Here is a 21,156-nt window from a genome sequence, read left to right as displayed (position 1 = left end):
TTGATGCGCTTTGGGAGTGAAGGCTAGCCAGTCTGGTCCGATCCACAGAAGAGCTACTGTAGCACAGATTGCTGAAAAACTTAATGCTGGCCATGATAGAAAGGTGTGAGCACACACAGTGCATTGCCATTTCTGGGTATGGGGCTGGCTAGCCGCAGACTGATCAGAGTGACCATACTGACCCCTATCCACCGGCAAAAGTGCCTACAATGGGCACGTGAGCATCAGAACTGGACCAAGGAACAATGGAAGAAAGTGGCCTTGTCTGATGAATCACATTTCCTTTTACAACATGTTGACGGTCAGGTGCATGTGCATAATTTTAAGATGTAATTTAAGCAAGATGCACTATGGGAAGAAAGCCGGTCGGCGGAGACAGTGTGATGCTCTGGGCAATGTTCTGCTTGGAAACCTTGGGTCCTAGCATTCATGTGGATGTTGCTTTGACACGTACCACCTACTTAAAGATTGTTGCAGACCACGCACACTCCTTCATGGAAACGGTATTCCCTGATGGCAGTGGACTTTTTCAGCAGGATAATGTGCCCTGCCACACTGCAAACATTGTTCAGGAATGGTTTGAGGAACATGACAAAGGGTGTTGACTTGGCCTCCAAATTCCCCAGATCTCAATCCGATATGGGATGTGCTGTTGGAATTCCAAGGCTTGCTGAGTGACTACAGCCAGGTCTCCTAAGCAACCAAATTCGCCTGGTTGCTAGGGAGGGTCGAGTAACAATGGGTAACCTCCCTGTGGTCGCTATAATGTGGTTCGTTCTTGGTGGGGCACGTGGTGAGTTGTGTGTGGATGTCTTGGTGGATGGTGTGAAGCCTCCACATGCACTGTTTCCATGGTAACACGCTCAACAAGCCACATGATAAGATGCACTGGTTGACGGTCTCTGATGTGGAGGCAACTGAGATTCGTCCTCCGCCACCCGGATTGAGGTGTCACTAAAACACCACGAGGACTTAAGGGCATTCCAAATTGGGGAAAAAATTCAGATTATAACAATCTTAAAGCTTGGCCATCGTTCTTTTCTGTTTGAAATGTCCTGTGCTGACATCACAAAGAAAGCATCTCCGGTTAAACGTGTAACCTCAGTTCCCTGAGTTGAAGGGAACAAGACATTTCAAGAAGCACTATGGGGATTCCTTCGGACAACTTAATTAAAGCCCTTGTACAATAACGTCAATCCTGAGATTGGCAATGGTGTTTGAGCTGGGACTGAGCGATATGTAAAAAATATTTTGGTAATAATCACCAAAAAATATTGTGAAATCCAGTTACATCGTCAACCCCCCTGCCGGGTGTTCTTTAAAGTAAGTTGTTAATCAGAAAGTAAAAATAAACATTAGTTTTAATCACACATAGAATGGATGTGGTGCACAAACGGTGCAACTCTTCTCTCAAAACACATCAGACACTTGCTGCTGGTTTTTTAAAGAGACAGTACCATTTTAGCTTTTGTTATACTAATGAATGTTGACTCAATGTAACTACTGTATAAATGATTTAAAACAGTGACAGTTCATATTATTAATGCAAATTACATTTTCAGAGTGTGTAACTGATGGGACCACCACAAAATGTCAGGATTCAGTGTGGAACGGCAGAGATCAGTCCACACCACAGCAGCTGCTGGACAAACTCTCTGAACAGAGATCCAGAGACACACAGGACTCACAGCTCACTTTAATCTGTTCTACTGATGCTCAGGAGAGTGTGTGTGACAGTAATCAGGGTGATCAAACCTCCACAGAGTCTCTGACTTCTGTCTGTAACGCTGGAGAACAGCAGATGCTGCAGACACCAGTGAAGATTGAAGTGAAGCAGGAGGAGATAAAAGAAGAAACCACAGCAGAGGAACAACAGAGAGATGGAGATGAGGAACAGCAGATGCTGCAGACACCAGTGAAGATTGAAGTGAAGCAGGAGGAGATAAAAGAAGAAATCACAGCAGAACAACAACAAAGAGATGATTATGATGATTTTATTTCTTCAGGTAAGTTTTATTCAAGTTTAATTTTTTTCATGCAAAGCAACTTTCATGTTAAAATCTGTTTTAAGAAAGAGGGTTTATCTCTCAAAAGTTGCTCTAAAAGTCCCTCATTGATTTTATTGTTGTTTTAGAAGTGCTCAGTTCTTTTTAATAAGGTATATCTTTATATTGACGTTTTTCCAAGGTCATAACAATTCTATATTAATGATTTCTGCTTCTTAATTTTTAAGTCTAAAATTTCTAAAAAGTCTTAACATTTTGCCATTAAAGGAATAGTTCTGACATTAATAAAAAGTACTCACCCTCATGTTGTTGAAAATATGTATGACTTTATTTTTGTGACTGTGGCTCAGATTAAATCTAAATGACTTAAATCATGAATTGCATGCATCAGCCTGGACGTTGTTTTTTTTTCTGTCATCACATCAGGGTTCTTTTTCACTTTTATCTCTCTCTTGAATTTATTTATATCAGTTTGTTGTGTTTTTTGTAGAGCTGATAGAAGTGCAAGAGGAAAGTCAAGAACTGAATGAAGTGGAGGAGAAACTTCAGGATCAGATACATCTTGATTTCACAACTGGAGAAAAATCTCTGAGTGGCTCAAATTGTGAGAAGAATTGCTCACCTCAAAAAAGCCAGCCTGAAATACACATGAGAATTCATACGGGAGAGAGACCTTACACGTGCCATCAGTGTGAAAAATGTTTTGCATATGCAGGCCAACTCAAAGATCATCTCCTCTTGCACTCTGGAGAAAGACCATTTGAATGTGATATATGTGGTAAAACATTTGTTTTGAATTCAGTCTTAAAACAACATCTGAAACTGCACACAAACGAGAAGCCTTACCAGTGTTCTTTTTGTGGGGAGAGTTTTACACTCCTGTCCTATTTGAAAGAGCACCAGAAAATACATACCGGCACGAGGGCTCATATGTGCTTTGAATGTGGGAAGACCTTTATTAAAGCCAGCGACTTGAAAAACCACCACAGAATGCATACTGGAGAAAAACCCTACAAGTGTTCACACTGTGAAAAGACTTTCACCCGGACAGAAAACTTGAAAGCACACAAGAGAATCCACACTGGAGAGAAACCTTATAAGTGCTCACACTGTGAAAAGAGTTTCAATCAGTCAAAAAACCTAAAAACACACAAGAGAATCCATGCTGGAGAGAAACCTTACAAGTGCTCACACTGTGAAAAGAGATTCACTCAGTCCCAAAACCTAAAAAAACACGAGAGAATCCATACTGAAGAGAAACCTTACAAGTGTTCACACTGCGGGAAGACTTTCACTTCATTACAACACCTGAAAAAACACGAGAGAATCCATACTGGAGAGAAACCATACAAGTGTTCACACTGTGGAAAGATGTTTGCTCTGTTATACAAACTGAAAAAACACGAGCGAATCCATACTGGAGAGAAACCTTACAAGTGTTCACAGTGTGGAAAGACTTTCACTTCATTACAACACCTGAAAAAACACGAGCGAATCCATACTGGAGTGAAACCTTACAAGTGTTCACAGTGTGGAAAGAGTTTCACTCAGTCATATAACTTGAAAACACACAAGAGAATCCATACTGGAGAAAAACCTTACAAGTGCTCACACTGTGGAAAAAGTTTCACTCAGTCATATAACCTGAAAACACACAAGAGAATCCATGCTGGAGAAAAACCTTACAAGTGCCCACACTGTGGAAAGACGTTCACTACGTTACAAAACCTGAAAATACATGACAGAATTCATACTGGAGAGAAACCTTACAAGTGCTCACACTGTGAAAAGAGTTTCAGTGTCTCAAAATACCTGAAAAAACACGAGAGAATCCATTCTGGAGAAAAACCTTTCAAGTGCTCACACTGTGAAAAGAGTTTCACTCAGTCACAAAACATGAAAAATCATGAGAGAACTCATACTGGAGAGAAACCTTACAAGTGCTCACACTGTGGGAAGAGTTTCACTCAGTCATATAACCTGAAAACACATAAGAGAATCCATGCTGGAGAAAAACCTTACAAGTGCTCACACTGTGGAAAGACCTTCACTACATTACAAAACCTGAAAATACACAGTAGAATTCATACAGGAGAGAAACCTTACAAGTGCTCACACTGTGAAAAGAGTTTCCGTGTCTCAAAATACCTGAAAAAACATGAGAGAATCCATTCGGGAGAAAAACCTTTCAAGTGTTCACACTGTGGAAAGAGTTTCAGTGTGTCAAACAACCTGAAAACACATGAGAGAATTCATACTGCTCATGTTGGAGGAGTTTCATCTTAGCAAGTCATGTAGTTACTCATATGAAAAATTGTTGCCCAAAGTAATCACAGAGAGATGTCCATCTTCAGGTGCAATGCTTCAAATAAATTGTTGAAAATTCAAATAAACATCTGTACAATGTCTTGGTGCTTCAGCCTTGAAACAATTGAGAATTCACTTTTGCACAATCTCTATATTCAGCCTTGAAACTGCCTGGTTTACAACCTGCTCTGCCTTCCAAGTGCAGCCTGTTTGTTGACCAGCCCTCACAAAGAGGATTTTCGATTCCTTTAGCTCTAAAACCAGCCTGGTCTTCCCCTGCTCATAGCCTAAGTGGATGGTCTTTAGTGGCAACTATAAGGCACTTCTTCCTAGTGTTGTCACGGTACCAAAATGTCAGTAGTTGGTACCGATACAAGTGAAATTTCAAGTTTCTCAATACCAATTTCGGTACCACAGTTGTAATACATTTCAGTCACAATTTCTTAAATTTCAGGGCTCTAGCTTGTATTCTGAATGTGATTTTATTATGACTTGTATTTTGTAATTCTTTTTTATGACTTTTATTTTTAAATTACTTGCATCATAGTGCATTTCCATATGTGCAGTGTATTTTTTTTTCCTGAAGCTTCACTTTCCTGAAAAGTCATGTCTGAAATCTCATCTCTTTACACTGGCCTTTGTGTCTGACAAATTAAATGTAGGACACAGTTTTGGAGTGTTTGTATTTTGTGTTTTATATTAATGGTGTTTGTGTATATGGTAATTTTTAAATGTTATGTTTTACATTTTATTACTGTGAAGCACATTGGTCAACTCTGTTGTTTTAAACGCTATATAAATAAAGTTGAGTTGAGAGATTAAAGTCCATATGTTGTGATTTAATTATATAAATGTCCCTTTTTCAGGACACTGTATTTTAAAGATAATTTTGTAAAAATCCAAATCACTTTACTTATATTTATTGTAAAGGGTTTAAATCAAATCAAATCAAATCAAATCAAATCAAATCACTTTATTGTCACACTACCATGTACACAAGTGCAACAGTAGGTGAAATTCTTGTGTGCAGTTCCGAGCAACATAGCAGTCATGACAGTGACGAGACATATACCAATTACAATAAACAACATACTTACACAAAACAATTTACATATCAAATGTACACATACTTACACAAAACAATTTACAAATCAGATGTACACATACTTAGACAACACAATAATTATATACAATGCAGAATATAGAACAGAATATACAATACAATACAATAAGTGGGAGTATTTGAAATATATATGTGTATATATATATATATAGCAGTTGTATTGAGGAGAATATGTTGACAGTCCAGTGTGAGATTATAGCTGAATAAAGTGCAGTGCTAATTATTGATCCTGATAGATCAAGAGTTCAACAGTCTGATTGCTTGGGGAAAAAGCTATCATGTAGTCGGCTGGTGCGGGTCCTGATGCTGCGATACCGCCTGCCTGATGGTAGCAGTGAGAACAGCCCATGACTTGGGTGACTGGAGTCTCTGATGATCCTCCGAGCTTTTTCACACACCGCCTGGTGTATATGTCCTGGAGGGAGGGAAGCTCACCTCCGATGATGTTCCTGGCAGTTCGCACCACCCTTTGCAGGGCTTTGCAGTTGTGCGCGGTGCTATTGCCGTACCAGGCGGTGATGCAGCCAGTCAGGATGCTCTCTACAGTGCTGGTGTAGAACCGTGTGAGGATGTGGTGGTTCATTCCAAACTTCCTCAGCCGTCTCAGGAAGAAGAGGTGCTGGTGAGCCTTCTTCACAACGGCCTCAGTGTGGACGGACCATGTGAGTTCCTCAGTAATGTGGACACCGAGGAACTTGAAGCTGCTGACTCTCTCCACCGGTGCTCCATTGATGGTGATGGGGCTGTGTTCTCCGTCTTTCTTCCTGAAGTCCACAACAAGCTCCTTGGTTTTACTGACGTTGAGGGAGAGGTTGTGCTCCTGACACCAGCGTGTCAGAGTGTGCACCTCCTCTCTGTAGGCTCTTTCATCATTGTCAGTGATCAGACCTACCACCGTCGTATCGTCAGCAAACTTAATGATGGCATTGGAGCTATGTGTTGCCACACAGTCATGTGTGTACAGGGAATACAGGAGTGGGCTGAGAACACAGCCCTGCGGGGCTCCAGTGTTGAGGGTCAGTGATGAGGAGGTGTTGCTGCCCATTCTAACCACCTGACGTCTGCCTGACAGGAAATCCAGGATCCAGCTGCACAGCGAGCTGTTTAAGCCCAGAGCCCGGAGTTTCTCATCAAGCTTGGAGGGCACTATGGTGTTGAATGCTGAGCTGTAGTCTACAAACAGCATTCTCACATATGTGTTCCTTTTTTCCAGGTGGGAGAGAGCAGTGTGTATTGTAGATGCAATGGCATCATCAGTGGAGCGGTTGTTGCGGTAGGCAAACTGCAATGGGTCCAAAGAGGGGGCAGAACAGAGCAGATGTGATCTCTGATTAACCTCTCGAAGCATTTGCTGATGATGGGGGTCAGAGCAACAGGACGCCAGTCATTTAAGCATGTGATTATAGCTTGCTTCGGTACAGGCACAATGGTTGATGTTTTGAAGCATGTGGGGACTACAGACAGGGAGAGGGACAGATTGAAAATGTCCGTAAAAACACCAGCCAGTTGATTCGCGCGACGCTCTGATGACGCGGCCCGGAATGCCGTCTGGACCCGCGGCTTTACGGATGTTCACCCGTCGGAATGATCGGGTTACATCCACAACAGAGACGGAGAGTGAATCAACCTCTGTAGCGTCAGTCGCGAGTGCACTCTCCGCGAGGGCGGTGTTACTGTCCTCAAAACGAGCATAAAATGTATTAAGTTCGTCCGGGAGAGATGCAGCGGTGTTCATGGCGGAGACTTTATTCCGCTTGTAGTCCGTGATTGTGTTAATTCCCTGCCACATACTTCTGGAGTCAGTGGTGTTGAACTGACTTTCAAGTTTGTGCCTGTACTGGCGTTTAGCTGCACTGATAGTGTTACGGAGGGCATAACTGGCTTGTTTACGCTCCTCCGTGTTAGGAGAATTAAAGCGGAGGTCCGCGCAGTGAGTGCCGCGCGAACATCGCCGTTAACCCATGGTTTCTGGTTGGGGTATATCCGTATAGTTTTGGTCGGAACAACGTCCTCTACGCACTTCCTGATGAAACACGTTACGCTGTCAGCGTAAACCTCGATGTCGTCATCAGAGGCGGACCGGAACATCTCCCAGTCCGCGTGATCAAAACAGTCTTGTAGCGCAGAGTCTGATTGGTCCGACCAGCACTGGATCGTTCTGAGGGTGGGTGCTTCCTGTTTCAGTTTCTGCCTGTAAGCGGGCAGAAGCAGAACGGAAGAATGGTCCGATTTGCCAAATGGGGGCGGGGGAGGGATTTGTAGCCTTCCGGAAGGGAGAGTAACAATGATCCAAAACCCGGTCCCCTCGTGTGTTGAACTTTATGTGTTGGTGGTATTTTGGGGCGATTGCTTTGAAGTTGGCTTTGTTAAAGTCCCCGGCAACAATGAACGCAGCCTCAGGGTGCGCGGTTTCCTGCTCACTTATACACCCATACAGTTCCCTGAGTGCCCGGTCTGTGTCGGCTTGCGGGGGATGTACACAGCTGTGATGATAACCGCTGTGAATTCCCTCGGCAGCCAGAATGGTCGACACAGAAGCATGAGATATTCCAGATCAGGAGAGCAAAAAGACTTGATGAAATGTACGTTCCTCTGATCACACCATGATTTGTTGATCATAAAACATACACCACCACCTCTGCTTTTACCAGAGAGGTCTTTCGCTCTGTCCGCTCGGTGCACGGAAAAGCCTGTGATTTCGATGGCCGAGTCTGGAATCTCCGTAGACAGCCAGGTTTCTGTAAGGCACATAACGCAGCAGTCCCTCGTCTCTCGTTGGAAAGAGATCCGCGCTCTCAGCTCGCAGAGTTTGTTGTCCAGAGACTGAACATTTGCCAGTAGTATACTGGGTAGCGGGGTCGATTTGCACGACGTCTTACTCTGATGAGAACGCCGGCTCGTTTTCCTCTTTTCCTTCTGCGTTTCCGCGGCCGAGCAGCACAGACAAAGGGCTCCGCCGGCGTGTTTGTAAACAGCGGGTCGGCATTAAGGAATTTGAAGTCCGGTTTTCGATGTGTGATTGTAGAACTAATGTCCAAAAGCGTTTGTCTGTCGTAAACAATAAGGCAGACAACATCCAAGACAAAAAAAACAAAGAACTGTAAACAAAACAAACAATAAACCGCAGTGTTGTAACGGAGCTCGCAACGCAGCAGCCATACTCGGCGCCATCTTGAGTTAAACAATGTTTTCCATGCTTGTTCAATGAGCCACAAACAATTAATGAAGACATTAATAAGACACTAACAGCTTAAAGATGGTAGGCAATTAAGGTCACAGTTATAACAACTTAGGACACTAAAGAGACCTTTCTTCTGACTCTGAAAAACACCAAAAGAAAGATGCCTAGAGTCCCTACTCATCTGCGTGAACGTGCCTTAGGCATGTTGCATGGAGGTATGAGGTTTGCAGATGTGTCCATACTGTGAGATGCCTGAGACAGCGCTATTGGTAGACATGAAGGACAGCTGATCATCCTCGCAGTGGCAGACCATGTGTAACAACACCTGCACAGGATTGGTACATCTGAATATCACACATGCGGGACAGGTACAGGATGGCAACAGCAACTGCCCGAGTTACACCAGGAATGCACTATCCCTCATGACAAATAACATCATGAGTCTGGTTTCTCCCAAGGTTATTTTTGCTGGATTGAGGGATTGTAGGCCTGTTGCAAGGCAGCTCTTCACTGACGAGTCGTGGTTTTGTCTCACCAGAGGTGATGGTCGGACTTGCGTTTATCGTCGAAGGAACGAACATTACACCGAGGCCTGTACTCTGGAGCGGGATCAATTTGGAGGTGGAGGGTCCATCATGGTCTGGGGTGGTGGGTCCAGCATGACAATGCCACCAGCCATACTGCTCGTTCTGTGCGTGATTTCCTGCAAGACAGGAATGTCAGTGTTCTGCCATGGTCCATCTAAATCCCATTGAGCATGTCTGGGACATGTTGGATCAGAGGGTGAGGGCTAGGGCCATTCCTCCCATAAATGCCTTGGTGGAAGAGTTGGGTAACATCTCACAGCAAGAACTGGCAAATCTGGTGCATATAATATTGCACCATTTCTCAATTAAATGTTTTAAAAGCGGGGCCTTGCAATGGGGCAGAGCCTGAGGTGCCATTTGTGGCCGAGTCAAGGGACATCAAAGCACTTACAGTGCATCTGGAAAGCATTCACAGTGCTTCACTTTTTCCACATTTTATTATGTTACAGCCTTATTCCAAAATGGATTATTTTCATTATTTTCCTCAAAATTCTACAAACAATACCCCACAATGTGAAAGAAGTTTGTTTGAAATCTTTGCAAATTTATTAAAAATAAAAAAAAACAGAAAAAAAGAACAAAAAAAAAATAAATCTCACGTACATAAGTATTCACAGCCTTTGCCATGACACTCACAATTGAGCTCAGGTGCATCCTGTTTCCACGGATTATCCTTGAGATGATTCTACAACTTTATTGGAGTCCACCTGTGGTAAATTCAGTTGATTGGACATGATTTGGAAAGGCACACACCTGTCTATATAAGGTCCCACAGTTAACCGTGCATATCAGAGCACAAACCAAGCCATGAAGTCCAAGGAATTGTCTGCAGACCTCCGAAACAGGATTGTATCGAGGCACAGTTCTGGGGAAGGGTACAGAAAAATGTCTGCAGTATTGATTGTCCCAATCAGCACAGTGGCCTCCATCATCTGTAAATGGAAGAAGTTTGGAACCACCAGGACTCTTCCTAGAGCTGGCCGCCCGGACAAACTGAGCGATCGGGGGACAAGGGCCTTAGTCAGGGAGGTGACCAAAAACCCCATGGTCACTCTGACAGAGCTCCAGCATTTCTCTGTGGAGAGAGGAGAAACTTCAAGTAGAACAACAATCTCTGCAGCACTCCACCAATCAGGCCTGTATGGTAGAGTGGCCAGACGAAAGCTACTCCTCAGTAAAAGGCACATGACAGCCCGCCTGGAGTTTGCCAAAAGGCACCTGAAGGACTCTCAGACCATGAGAAACAAAATTCTCTGAATAGCAAGCATCATGTCTGGAGGAAACCAGGCACCGCTCATCACCTGGCCAATACCATCCCTACAGTAAAGCATGGTGGTGGCAGCATCATGCTGTGGGGATGTTTTTCAGCGGCAGGAACTGGGAGACTAGTCAGGATCGAGGGAAAGTTGAATGCAGCAATGTAAAGAGACATCCTTGATGAAAACCTGTTCCAGAGCACTCTGGACCTCAGACTGTGGTGAAGGTTCATCTTCCAACAGGACAACAACACTAAGCACACAGCCAAGATAACAAAGGAGTGGCTACGGGACAACTCTGTGAATGTCCTTGAGTGGCCCGGCCAGAGCCCAGACTTGAACCCGATTGAACATCTCTGAGAGATCTAAAAATGGCTGTGCAACAATGCTCCCCATCCAACCTGATGGAGCTTGAGAGGTCCTGCAAAGAAGAATGGGAGAAACTGCCCAAAAATAGGTGTGCCAAGCTTGTAGCATCATACACAAAAAGACTTGAGGCTGTAATTGGTGCCAAAGGTGTTTCAACAAAGCATTGAGCAAAGGCTGTGAAAACTTATGTACATGTGATTTTTTTTTCTTTTTTTCTATTTTTAATACATTTGCAAAGATTTCAAACAAACTTCTTTCACGTTGTCATTATGGGGTATTGTTTGTAGAATTTTGTTTTGTAAAATAATTTAATCCATTTTGGAATAAGGCTGTAACATAACAAAATGTTGAAAAAGTGAAGCGCTGCAAATACTTTCCGGATGCACTGTACCTGGCTCCTTGGGACTGCTCCCGGAACAGTAATTTCCGGGACATTTCATCTTCGTAGCCCATGGATGCCATTACATCGGGGGCGGATTTGTGCCACAGCTGAGGTGAAGAACCTGCCAGAAAGAAACGGTATCCGGCGGTTGTGATAACGATGGCCATGGACACGGAGCATAGGGCCCAGGAAGTGAGGAAACTGCTCTTTTCTTGAGAAAGTAGGTACCGCAGCCCGTTGGGCGTGTGTAAGAAATAAGGATTATCCGCCTGGCCCTCCACAGGGGGAAGGAGTGGTCTTCTTTCCAGCTTTCTTGGTGGTCTGCCGTGAGATGGGTGGTGTCTGCTGGCCCACTGGGGCGGGCTATGGTGCCGGTGTTAACTCGACAGGGGGACACCCTTGGTGACGGGATGCGGGATCTTGAGCCGGGGCAGGATGTGCTGAATAGTCTCTTTCTGCTTCCTCACCATCGAAAACTGTCACTGAACAGGCCAACCTAGGAGATGTGGGCATCAAGGAATCTAACATTGTTGGCCTTTCTCGACTCGTTGAGCTGAAGGTGGCATTCCTGGACCACCATGGTGGACATCGCCTGCCCAAGAGACCACGCCGTGACCTTCTTTTCCCAGAGAGTGAGATCGGTCGCCGATCACAGATCCTGCATTAGTACCGGGTCAGGACTACCCATGTGCAGTTCTTTAAGTGCCTTGGCTTGGTGCACCTGCAGGAGTGCTAAGGTGCTAAGAGATGGCTAGTATTTCCAGATGACTGAAGTGCTAGGTGCTGAAGGCAGGGCGCCTGCCACACAGTGCGCCTCAGCCTGCGCTGAATGCACTCGTGATGCTGTTAAAATGTTAGAGGTGTCCAAGATGCAAGAGCAGCTAGACACCAGTGAGTTATGCCAATGCGCATTTGCCCCTGGTGCTAGGCATGCTGCCTGCATTGGAGATATCTCATGTAAAAGACCCAACAGCCCAATTTAACTGACATTTGCGCTGCCTGTGCCTCATAGTAAATTACCATGCTCACACAACAGAGTCTCTGAGCGTAATAATAATAGACAATCATAGAGGTAGTTCAAAATGCACACTCTGCTCAGCTTCAATGGAGTGAGCACTGCATCAATACAATTTGAAAGTGTGGAGAGCCAAGGAAAGGACTCTGAATCAATAAGCTGTTCCCTCGAGCACAAATCTCAAAACTGCCTGAGACCAGGTGCAATTTGTACATGAAAGTATGCATGCGTCCTTAAGATCTATTGATGCAAATCAGCCCGAGCGTGGATGTGTAATAAGATTTGTTTCAGATATACGGTTTTGTATGGGTGCTTCATGATCTAAAATGGGCCGAAGCCTGCCATCTCACTCACTATAGGAACCTCACTCACTCGCCACTGGGAAGCGGTTGTGCATAGAGTGTGTGGGTAAAAGAAGTGTGAAGGGCTTCTTTGAGTGTGGGACTCGTGCAGGGAAACAAGTGCTTTTCTCTTTATGAGAACATCCTTTATTTAAACACAACACATTTATTTAAACACTCTCCCCATCCCGAAAAACTCTGGCCGGGACGGGGAGAGAAATTAGAATAATTGTTCCATAATGATTTATGTAAGTGTACTTCCAAAAAATGGCCACTTGGAGGAGCCAATAGACCACTTGTAGTAACTCCGTAAACCAATGATCAAAGTGGTTCAAAACACACAATTTGTTTATATTTCAATGTAATACCACACAAACTGAAGCTATCATTTGTATTATTATTTGGAAATATGTTATAATGCATTCCATATATATTTATGCATTTTATAAACAATTTGAAAAGAATATTACAATTTGAAATGTTGCAATGGAAATAAACTTACAACAAAGATGCTTCTATAAAGTTTTTCCCCATACAAATGTAAATTGACTTCTCAGAGCTTTTGCTCTGCCGTTCACCCAGGGTCTTTAGCCACTGCCTCAAGCCGGGGAGGGTGGCTCATCTCGGATTGAATAACATGTCCGAGCCCCCTGGATGTGCAGTTGAACAGGGGGCTTGATGAAAAAATGCAGTTTCTCCAGGCCCTCGGTGATGGTGACTGAAGCCGAGGAGGGTGGTGCCTCTTGGCTTGAGGCAGAGGCTAAAGGCACTGGATGAACGGCAAAACAAAAGCAGTGAAAAAGTGACCAAGTCAATGCATTGGGAGCGCGTGTGCTCCAGGGTGTAACTCATGTGAGAGATGCCAGGGAGAGTGGCTTATCTTGGCTTGAATGTCATTTCCAAGCCCCCTGGAAATGCAGTTGAACAGGGGGCTTGATGAAAAATGCAGTTTCTCCAGGCTCTCAGTGATTGTGACTGAAGCCGAGGAGGGTGCTGTATTATTTAATATAATGATAAATTATGTTTTTAATCATGTTAAAGTAGACATTGGAAGATCATTGTATGCTGTTGACAGGGCAATATGGAAAAGAGGACGTAATATATCTTACAGTTGAAGTCAGAAGTTCCCCTTCTGTCGCTCTCTTACGTTGTGTCAGAGAACGACACTAGGGGTCTCTCTTGAGCGCCGATATTCACCTCTGTACTATGAAAAAAGGCCAATGAGAGTTGGCAGCCAGTATTTGCATGTCCGCCCCGGACATACGGGTATTTAAGCGGCGCAAATACGGGAGTTCATTCAGAAAATTTCTTCGAGCCGATGGTCGTGTTTGCAGTTTGCTGCGTGACTACACACCGAGTTCCTGCTATCCTCTGCTGCATGCTGTTGGATTCTACGGCGCACAACAGCGGCTTTCTCCTGGTTGCACGGCTGTGCACTTCCTGCCCCTGAGCGCATCGACAGTTGCAGATAGAAAGATCTCTCACGAGTCTTTCATTCATAAAAGAGTGATTTTATTTAAAAGAGTAATTTCCTCTAAAAGAGCAAAACACAGCGGCGTGAACGTCCTTTTAAGGACGCGTCTTTTTAAAGATGCCCTTCCGCCCCTGTGTTGTTCCTGGATGCGGTAGAGTACTCTCCGCTTCCGACGGCCACAGGCGTTGTCTCGTGTGTCTGGGCAGTGATCACACCGAGGCTGCGTTTGTGGATGGTTCATGCTCTCACTGCGAGAACATGACCATGACAACGTTGCGGTCGCGGCTTGCTTACAATCGTAAGCAAGCCACTCCAGCCGCCCGTGTCGCTCCTTCTTCCCACGGGATTGAGGACGATGCGGCTGGCGATGGAGGCGATTTGGGGATGGCAGCGGGTGCAGCTCCGCCGGTACGCCCCTCGGACCACCCGCGCCCGGCACGCTCGTTGACTCCGTCTTCGCTCGAGGTGGCGGCGACTCGCCTCACAGCCAGTCTGCCTACCCTCAGGCGATGGAAGCAGATGAGTTCGCCGCGACATCGGAGGGCGTGGGCTCTGACGCTGAGGGCTCCTCTGGGCTGCCGCCTCGGGCTTGCATGCCCAGCAGGAGGCCGACGCGCAGATGTCCGATATGCTTTCCGGGCAGCCAATAGCGTGGGCCTGGATTGGAACCCTCCATCCTCCCCGCAGCCATCACGGCTAGATGATTGGTTTTGGGCGTGGGCGCGCTCACAGCCTCGCCCCCAGTACCTTTCTTCCGGAGGTGCATGATGAGCTGACGTCTTCGTGGAGAGCACCCCTCTCCACTCGTCGTGCCATCTGCTCATCCGCCCTCGCCACCCTCGACGGCGGAGCCGCCATGGGTACACGGAGATCCCCAGGTGGATAGAGCTGTTGCGATCCATCTATGCCCGGAAGCACTACCACCTGGCGGGCCGCCCTGTACTCCCTTCCCGGTCCTGTAGAGCAACATCCTCGCTCACCGCGAAGGCCTACAGCGCTACCGGACGCGCCGCTTCCGCCCTGCATGCCATGGCTCTCCTGCAGGTCCACCAAGCCAAGGCACTTCGCAACATGCACGGGGTGGCCCTGATCCCGACACGCTGCAGGAACTGCGCTCAGCGACCGACCTCGCCCTGAGAGCGACGAAGGTCACAGCGCGGGCACTCGGGCAGGCGATGGCCACTCTGGTGGTCCAGGAACGTCAGCAGTGGCTGGACTTGGTCGAGATGCGTGAAGCCGACAAGACTCGCTTCCTCAACGCCCCTGTCTCCCAGTTCGGCCTCTTTGGCGACACCGTGGAGGACTTTGCCCAGCAGTTCTCCCTGGTGAAGAAGCAGACGGAGGCCATTTCTCACATCATGCCGCGCCGCAAGCCTGCCGCCACGGCCCAGGCCCCATCTGCTCGCCGAGGGCGTCCTCCTGCGGCCAGAAGATCTTCTGCTCCGCCCCAACCTGGGCCCAGCTCTCAGCCCCAGCGTCGAGCAAACCGCAGGAAGCGTACGCCCCTGCCTCACGGACCCCGTCGAGGACCCGGAAGGCTCCCAAACGTCCCTGAGACAGCGGACCCAGAGGACGAGAAGTTAGCTCCGGAGATGGTGAGACCGCTCCGTCCCCGGTGGAGGGCCGGGAGGAGAATCCTGTGTTTTTCATTTGCCGCACCCCTGACGGGGCTGCGGTACCCAAATTCTCAATAAAAGAGCTATTTCCTTTACCTCTGGGTCACATGGCTCGCAAATGCCGTTCTCACGGCACTTTTGTTTCAGGCCTCAACAGTCCCGGAGCCCAGGATGCGGTGCTCCGCCCTCAGCTCCACGACTGTTCCCCGGCCGGCCGGTTCAGACGAGCCCAGAGGACGCCGACATCAGACCTCCTCCTCTGTCACGAACCCGCCCCTGCCGGGCGCGCGGAACAAGGTAAGTGCTTTGAGCTTATTCTCAGCACCAGAGCCTCGGGACGCCACAGAGCCTCCCGACGCCGCGTTACCTGTTCCGCACCGCTGCGAAGCCCCGCCGAGTACGTCCAAAATACTTGTCCCCTTGGTGCCCCTAGCACAGAGCGCAGAGGCATGGCTTTCTCTGCCCAGCTCGTCACGCTGGCTGCACCGGACCATTCGACTCGGTTACGCAATTCAGTTTGCCAGGTCTCCGCCCCCCTTCCTGGGCGTTCGTTCCTCCGCAGTGCACGGCGAACATGCCCTCTCCCTGCGCGAGGAAATCGCCTCCCTTCTAATCAAGGATGCGATAGAGCCTGTCCCTCCAACCGAAACGAAGAAGGGTTTCTACAGCCCTTACTCGTTGTACCCAAGAAAGGCGGTGGCATACGACCGATCTTGGACCTGCGAGTTTTCAATCGGACCCTGTCCAAACTCCCGTTCAAAATGCTCACCCAGAAACAAATTCTATCTGGCGTTCGGCATCTAGATTGGTTCGCAGCGGTAGACCTGAAGGACGCGTACTTTCACGTCTCAATTCGCCCTCGACACCGACCCTTTCTACGGTTCGCATTCGACGGCCAGGCGTATCAGTACAAGGTCCTCCCCTTCGGCCTGTCTCTGTCCCCTCGCGTCTTCACGAAGGTCGCAGAGGTGGCTCTTGCCCCGCTACGAGGAGCGGGCATACGCATACTCAATTACCTCGACGATTGGCTTATTCTGGCCCCTCGCAGGAATTACTATGCGCACACAGAGACCAGGTGCTCGAGCACCTCCGCCGCTTGGGGCTTCAGGTCAACTGGGAGAAGAGCAAGCTCACCCCAGTCCAGAGCATCTCTTTTCTCGGTTTGGAGTTAGACTCAGTCTCAATGACAGCACGTCTCTCCAACGAACGTGCTCAGTCAGTGCTGGAATGCCTCGCTTCCTTCAAGCCAGGCACCGTGGTCCCGTTGAAGCGTTTCCAACAGCTCCTGGGGCATATGGCATCCTCCGCGGCGGTCGCGCCACTAGGGTTGATGCATATGAGACCACTTCAGCATTGGCTCCAGACTCGAGTCCCGAGACGAGCATGGCGCCACGGCACGCACGGCGTGGAAATTACCACTGCCTGCCTCCAAACCTTCAAACCCTGGATAGACCTCTGCTTTCTTCGGGCTGGAGTCGCTGCGTGCCACTCACATCCCCGGCAAACTCAATGTGATAGCGGACGCGCTGTCAAGACAAACCTTGCCTGGTGGAGAGTGGAGGCTCCACCCCCAATCGGTCCAGCTGATTTGGGACAGGTTCGGCAAGGCCCAGGTAGACCTGTTTGCCTCCCAGGAAACCTCCCACTGTCCGCTCTGGTATGCCCTCACAGAGGCTCCCCTGGGGACAGATGCTCTGGCACACAGCTGGCCCGTGGGGCTGCGCAAGCACGCTTTTCCCCAGTGAGCCTTCTTGCACAGGTGCTATGCAAGGTCAGGGAGGACAAGGAGCAAGTCACTCTGGTGGCCCTCTACTGGCCCAACCGGACGTGGTTTTCGGATCTCACGCTCCTTATGACAGCCCCTCCCTGGCGAATTCCCCTGAGGAAGGACCTTCTTTCTCAGGGACGGGGCACGCTCTGGCACCCGCGCCCAGACCTCTGGAAACTCCACGTCTGGTCCCTGGACGGGACGCGGAGGGTCTAGCCGGCCTACCTTTAGCCGTCATAGACACTATTAACCAAGCCAGAGCCCCTTCGACCAGGCATCTTTACGCCCTGAAGTGGCATCTGTTCGCGAACTGGTGTTCTTCCCGAGCCGAAGACCCGCAGAAGTGCGCAGTTAGGTCAGTGCTCGTGTTTCTTCAGGAGAGGCTGGAGAGGAGGCTGTCCCCTCCACCCTCAAGGTGTATGTTGCTGCTATCGCGGCCCACCATGACACGGTAGACGGCAAGTCTCTTGGCAAGCACGACTTAATCGTCAGGTTCCTAAAAGGTGCCCGGAGGATGATTCCCTCCCGGCCTAACCTATTTCCCTCCTGGGATCTCTCGGTCGTCCTGATGGGACTCCGGAGACCCCCCTTCGAGCCGCTTGACTCAGTTGGACTCAGGGCCCTCTCTCTCAAGACGGCCCTGCTGATCGCGCTCGCCTCCATCAAGAGGGTCGGGGACCTGCATGCGTTCTCTGTTAGCGACGCCTGCCTGGGGTTCGGTCCGGCAGACACTTTCGTGATCCTAAGACTGCGACCGGGCTACGTGCCCAGGGTTCCTACCACACCCTTCAGGGATCAAGTGGTGAACCTTGAACCTGCAAGCGCTGCCCCGGGAGGAGGCAGACCCAGCCCTCTCACTGCTGTGTCCGGTACGTGCCTTACGTATTTACCTGGACCGCACACAGAGCACCAGACGCTCTGAGCAGCTCTTCGTCTGCTTTGGGGACAGCAGAAAGGAACGCTGTCTCCAAGCAGAGACTCGCCCACTGGGTTGTCGATGCCATTTCCCTGGCTTATCACACCCAGGCTGTGCCCCCCCTTTGCGGGTCCGAGCCCACTCCACCAGGAGTGTGGCGTCCTCATGGGCACTGGCTAGGGGCACTGCCCTAGCAGACATTTGTAGAGCTGCGGGCTGGGCAACACCTAACACTTTTGCGAGATTCTACAATCTCCGAGTTGAGTCAGTTTCGTCCCGTGTTCTCTCAGGTACCGAGCCCGTAGAACTCAGTGACACGCCAACGATCTGACCGGGTGGATCGCTTGCACCCAGCGCCCTTCCCCCTAACCAGGGGAAACAGTGCGCCTTCTTCCCAGGAGATCCCAGGCTTGGGACACTGGTTGGCTCCTCCCCTAGCCCTTGCGTGGTCGCAGTTCTCGCGGAGGGACTCGCCGACCCAAACCACTGCGGGTACCGCTAGCTACCCTGTACTGGTATAGGGGCCCCACAGGTAAGGCCTCCTGCTCGGACTCCCCTGTGTGTAAAACCACGGTTCTGTCCCCTCACGTGAGTTGACGCCGTGTTTCCCTTAGGCAGTCACAGCTGCCCCAGGTGCCGTGCTGTATGCTCCCCTCTTTGAGGCTGGTGCTACCACCGCACTACTGTTCCAGCATAAGGCCTAGGTATAGGCCATGCGATGTATGTGCCACTCAAATTTGCCTCCCCTCCGGGTAGGTGTGGCCTCCGCAGGGTCTTCCCCGCCCTACCAAGGGCTAAGACCCCCTTCCCTCAATGCGTGTAAGGGCCCCGGCCGTAGTTGCTCTATGCAAGAAACATAGAGAGAAAAGAGGCCCAGCCAGGCTGGCCCGTTCCCATGTTGGCGGCCGTCACCTTGTTCCCCCCTCCGGGGTAACAGTAAGGAGTCCTGATGGCTTAAATGGGGCATTGGGGAAGGGTACGTGCGGCTGATACAGTTGGTCGTTCTGCACGTAGGAATACCTGCTCGCTCCTGTATCAGCGGATCACGTACACGGCTCAGCGCATGGCGCTTTTTAAGTGGACCCCTAGTGTCGTTCACTGACACAACGTAAGAGAGCGACAGAAGGGGAACGTCTAGGTTACGTATGTAACCTCAGTTCCCCGATGGAGGGAACGAGACGTTGTGTCCCCCTTGCCACGTCGCTGAGCCGAGCCCCTGTTGTGGCCGGACCATTTCCGGCTCCTCAGAAAAATCCTGAATGAACTCCCGTATTTGCGCCGCTTAAATACCCGTATGTCCGGGGGCGGGACATGCAAATACTGGCTGCCAACTCTCATTGGCCTTTTTTCATAGTACAGAGGTGAATATCGGCGCTCAAGAGAGACCCCTAGTGTCGTTCTCTGACACAACGTCTCGTTCCCTCCATCGGGGAACTGAGGTTACATACGTAACCTAGACGTTTACATACACTTAGGCTTAAGTCATTAAAACTTGTATTTTAACCACTCCACAGATTTCATATTAGCAAACTACAGTTTTGACAAGTCGTTTAGGACATCTACTTTGTTCATGACACAAGTTATGTTTCCAACAATTGTTTACAGACAGATTGTTTCACTTTTAGTTGACTATATCACAATTCCAGTGGGTCAAACATTTACAGTCTTTAGGCAATTAGTTTCTGATTGGAGTCAATTGGAGGTGCACCTGTGGATGTATTTTAAGATCTACTTTCAAACTCAATGCTTCTGCTTGACATCATGGGAAAACCAAAAAAATCAGCAAAGACCTAAACAAAAAATTCTGGTCCTCCACAAGTCTGGTTCATCATTGAGAGTAATTTACAAATGTCTGAAAGTACTATGTTCACCTGTACAATCAATAATACACAAGTATAAACACTATGGGACCACACAGAGCCATCATACCACTCAGGAAGGAGATACATTGTGTCTCTTAGAGATGAATGGAGTTTGGTGTGAAAAGTGCAAATCATTCCCAGAAAACAGCAAAGGACCTTTGTGAAGATGCTGGACGACTCTGGTAGACAAGTATCTATATCCACAGTAAAACGAGTCCTATATCGACATAACCTGAAATTCTGCTCAGTAAGGAAGAAGCCACTGCTCCTAAACTGCCATAAATAGCCAGACTACAATTTGCAAGTGCACATGGGGACAAAGATCATACTTTTTTGAAAAATTTCCTCTTGTCTGATGAAACAAAATTTGAACTGTTTGTCATAATGACCAGTGATATGTTTGGAGGAAAAAGGGTGAGGCGGTGACATGTTGAGAGTGTGCTTTGCTGCAGGAGGGACTGGTTCACTTCACAATACAGATGGCATCATTAGGAAGGAACATTATGTGGATATTGAAGCAACATCTCAAGACATAAAGTTAAAGCTCAGTTGCAAATGGGTTTTCAAATGGACAATGACACCAAGCATAGCTCCAAAGTTATATAATATTTTTTTGAGTGTAAAGGACTATTATAAATCGTACAGTGTGCATCCTGCCTTAAGACAGGGAATGTTTTCTATGATTAAATGTCAGGAATTGTAAAAAAAACTAAGTTTAAATATATTTGGCTAAGGTGTATGTAAACTTCTGATTTCAAATGTATGTGGAACGGAGCATACAGGTAGAGAAATTGAGTAATAAGTTAATAAAACTCAAGTGATGTGCTTCACAAAAAAGAAAACTGTCCCAAAAGTTCAACTGAAATTATATAATCAGGTACTATTAGCAATAAAATACCTGGGTATATGGTATGTATCTAGATGAAGATTTAGGATACATGCTAAGAATCTGA

The 21,156-nt window shown here is 47.9% G+C and overlaps 1 protein-coding gene across 1 annotated transcript in view; it reads left to right on the top strand.

Annotated features, from left to right (window-relative positions):
- The window catches only part of LOC127625253 (zinc finger protein 160-like), a 124,017-nt gene extending 118,933 nt beyond the window's left edge, over window positions 1-5,084 (top strand). The window contains exon 2 of the mRNA XM_052100423.1: window positions 2,497-5,084. Coding sequence (XP_051956383.1) covers window positions 2,655-4,292 — 1,638 coding nt within the window. The 5' untranslated portion in view covers window positions 2,497-2,654 and the 3' untranslated portion in view covers window positions 4,293-5,084. The remainder of the gene's footprint in view (window positions 1-2,496) is intronic.
- Window positions 5,085-21,156: the final 16,072 nt, after the last annotated feature.

Source organism: Xyrauchen texanus, chromosome 31, assembly GCF_025860055.1.
Source record: "Xyrauchen texanus isolate HMW12.3.18 chromosome 31, RBS_HiC_50CHRs, whole genome shotgun sequence".
Taxonomy (NCBI): domain Eukaryota; kingdom Metazoa; phylum Chordata; class Actinopteri; order Cypriniformes; family Catostomidae; genus Xyrauchen; species Xyrauchen texanus.
Note: the sequence above shows the minus strand (reverse complement) of the source record. Positions and strands in the feature narration are given on the sequence as shown.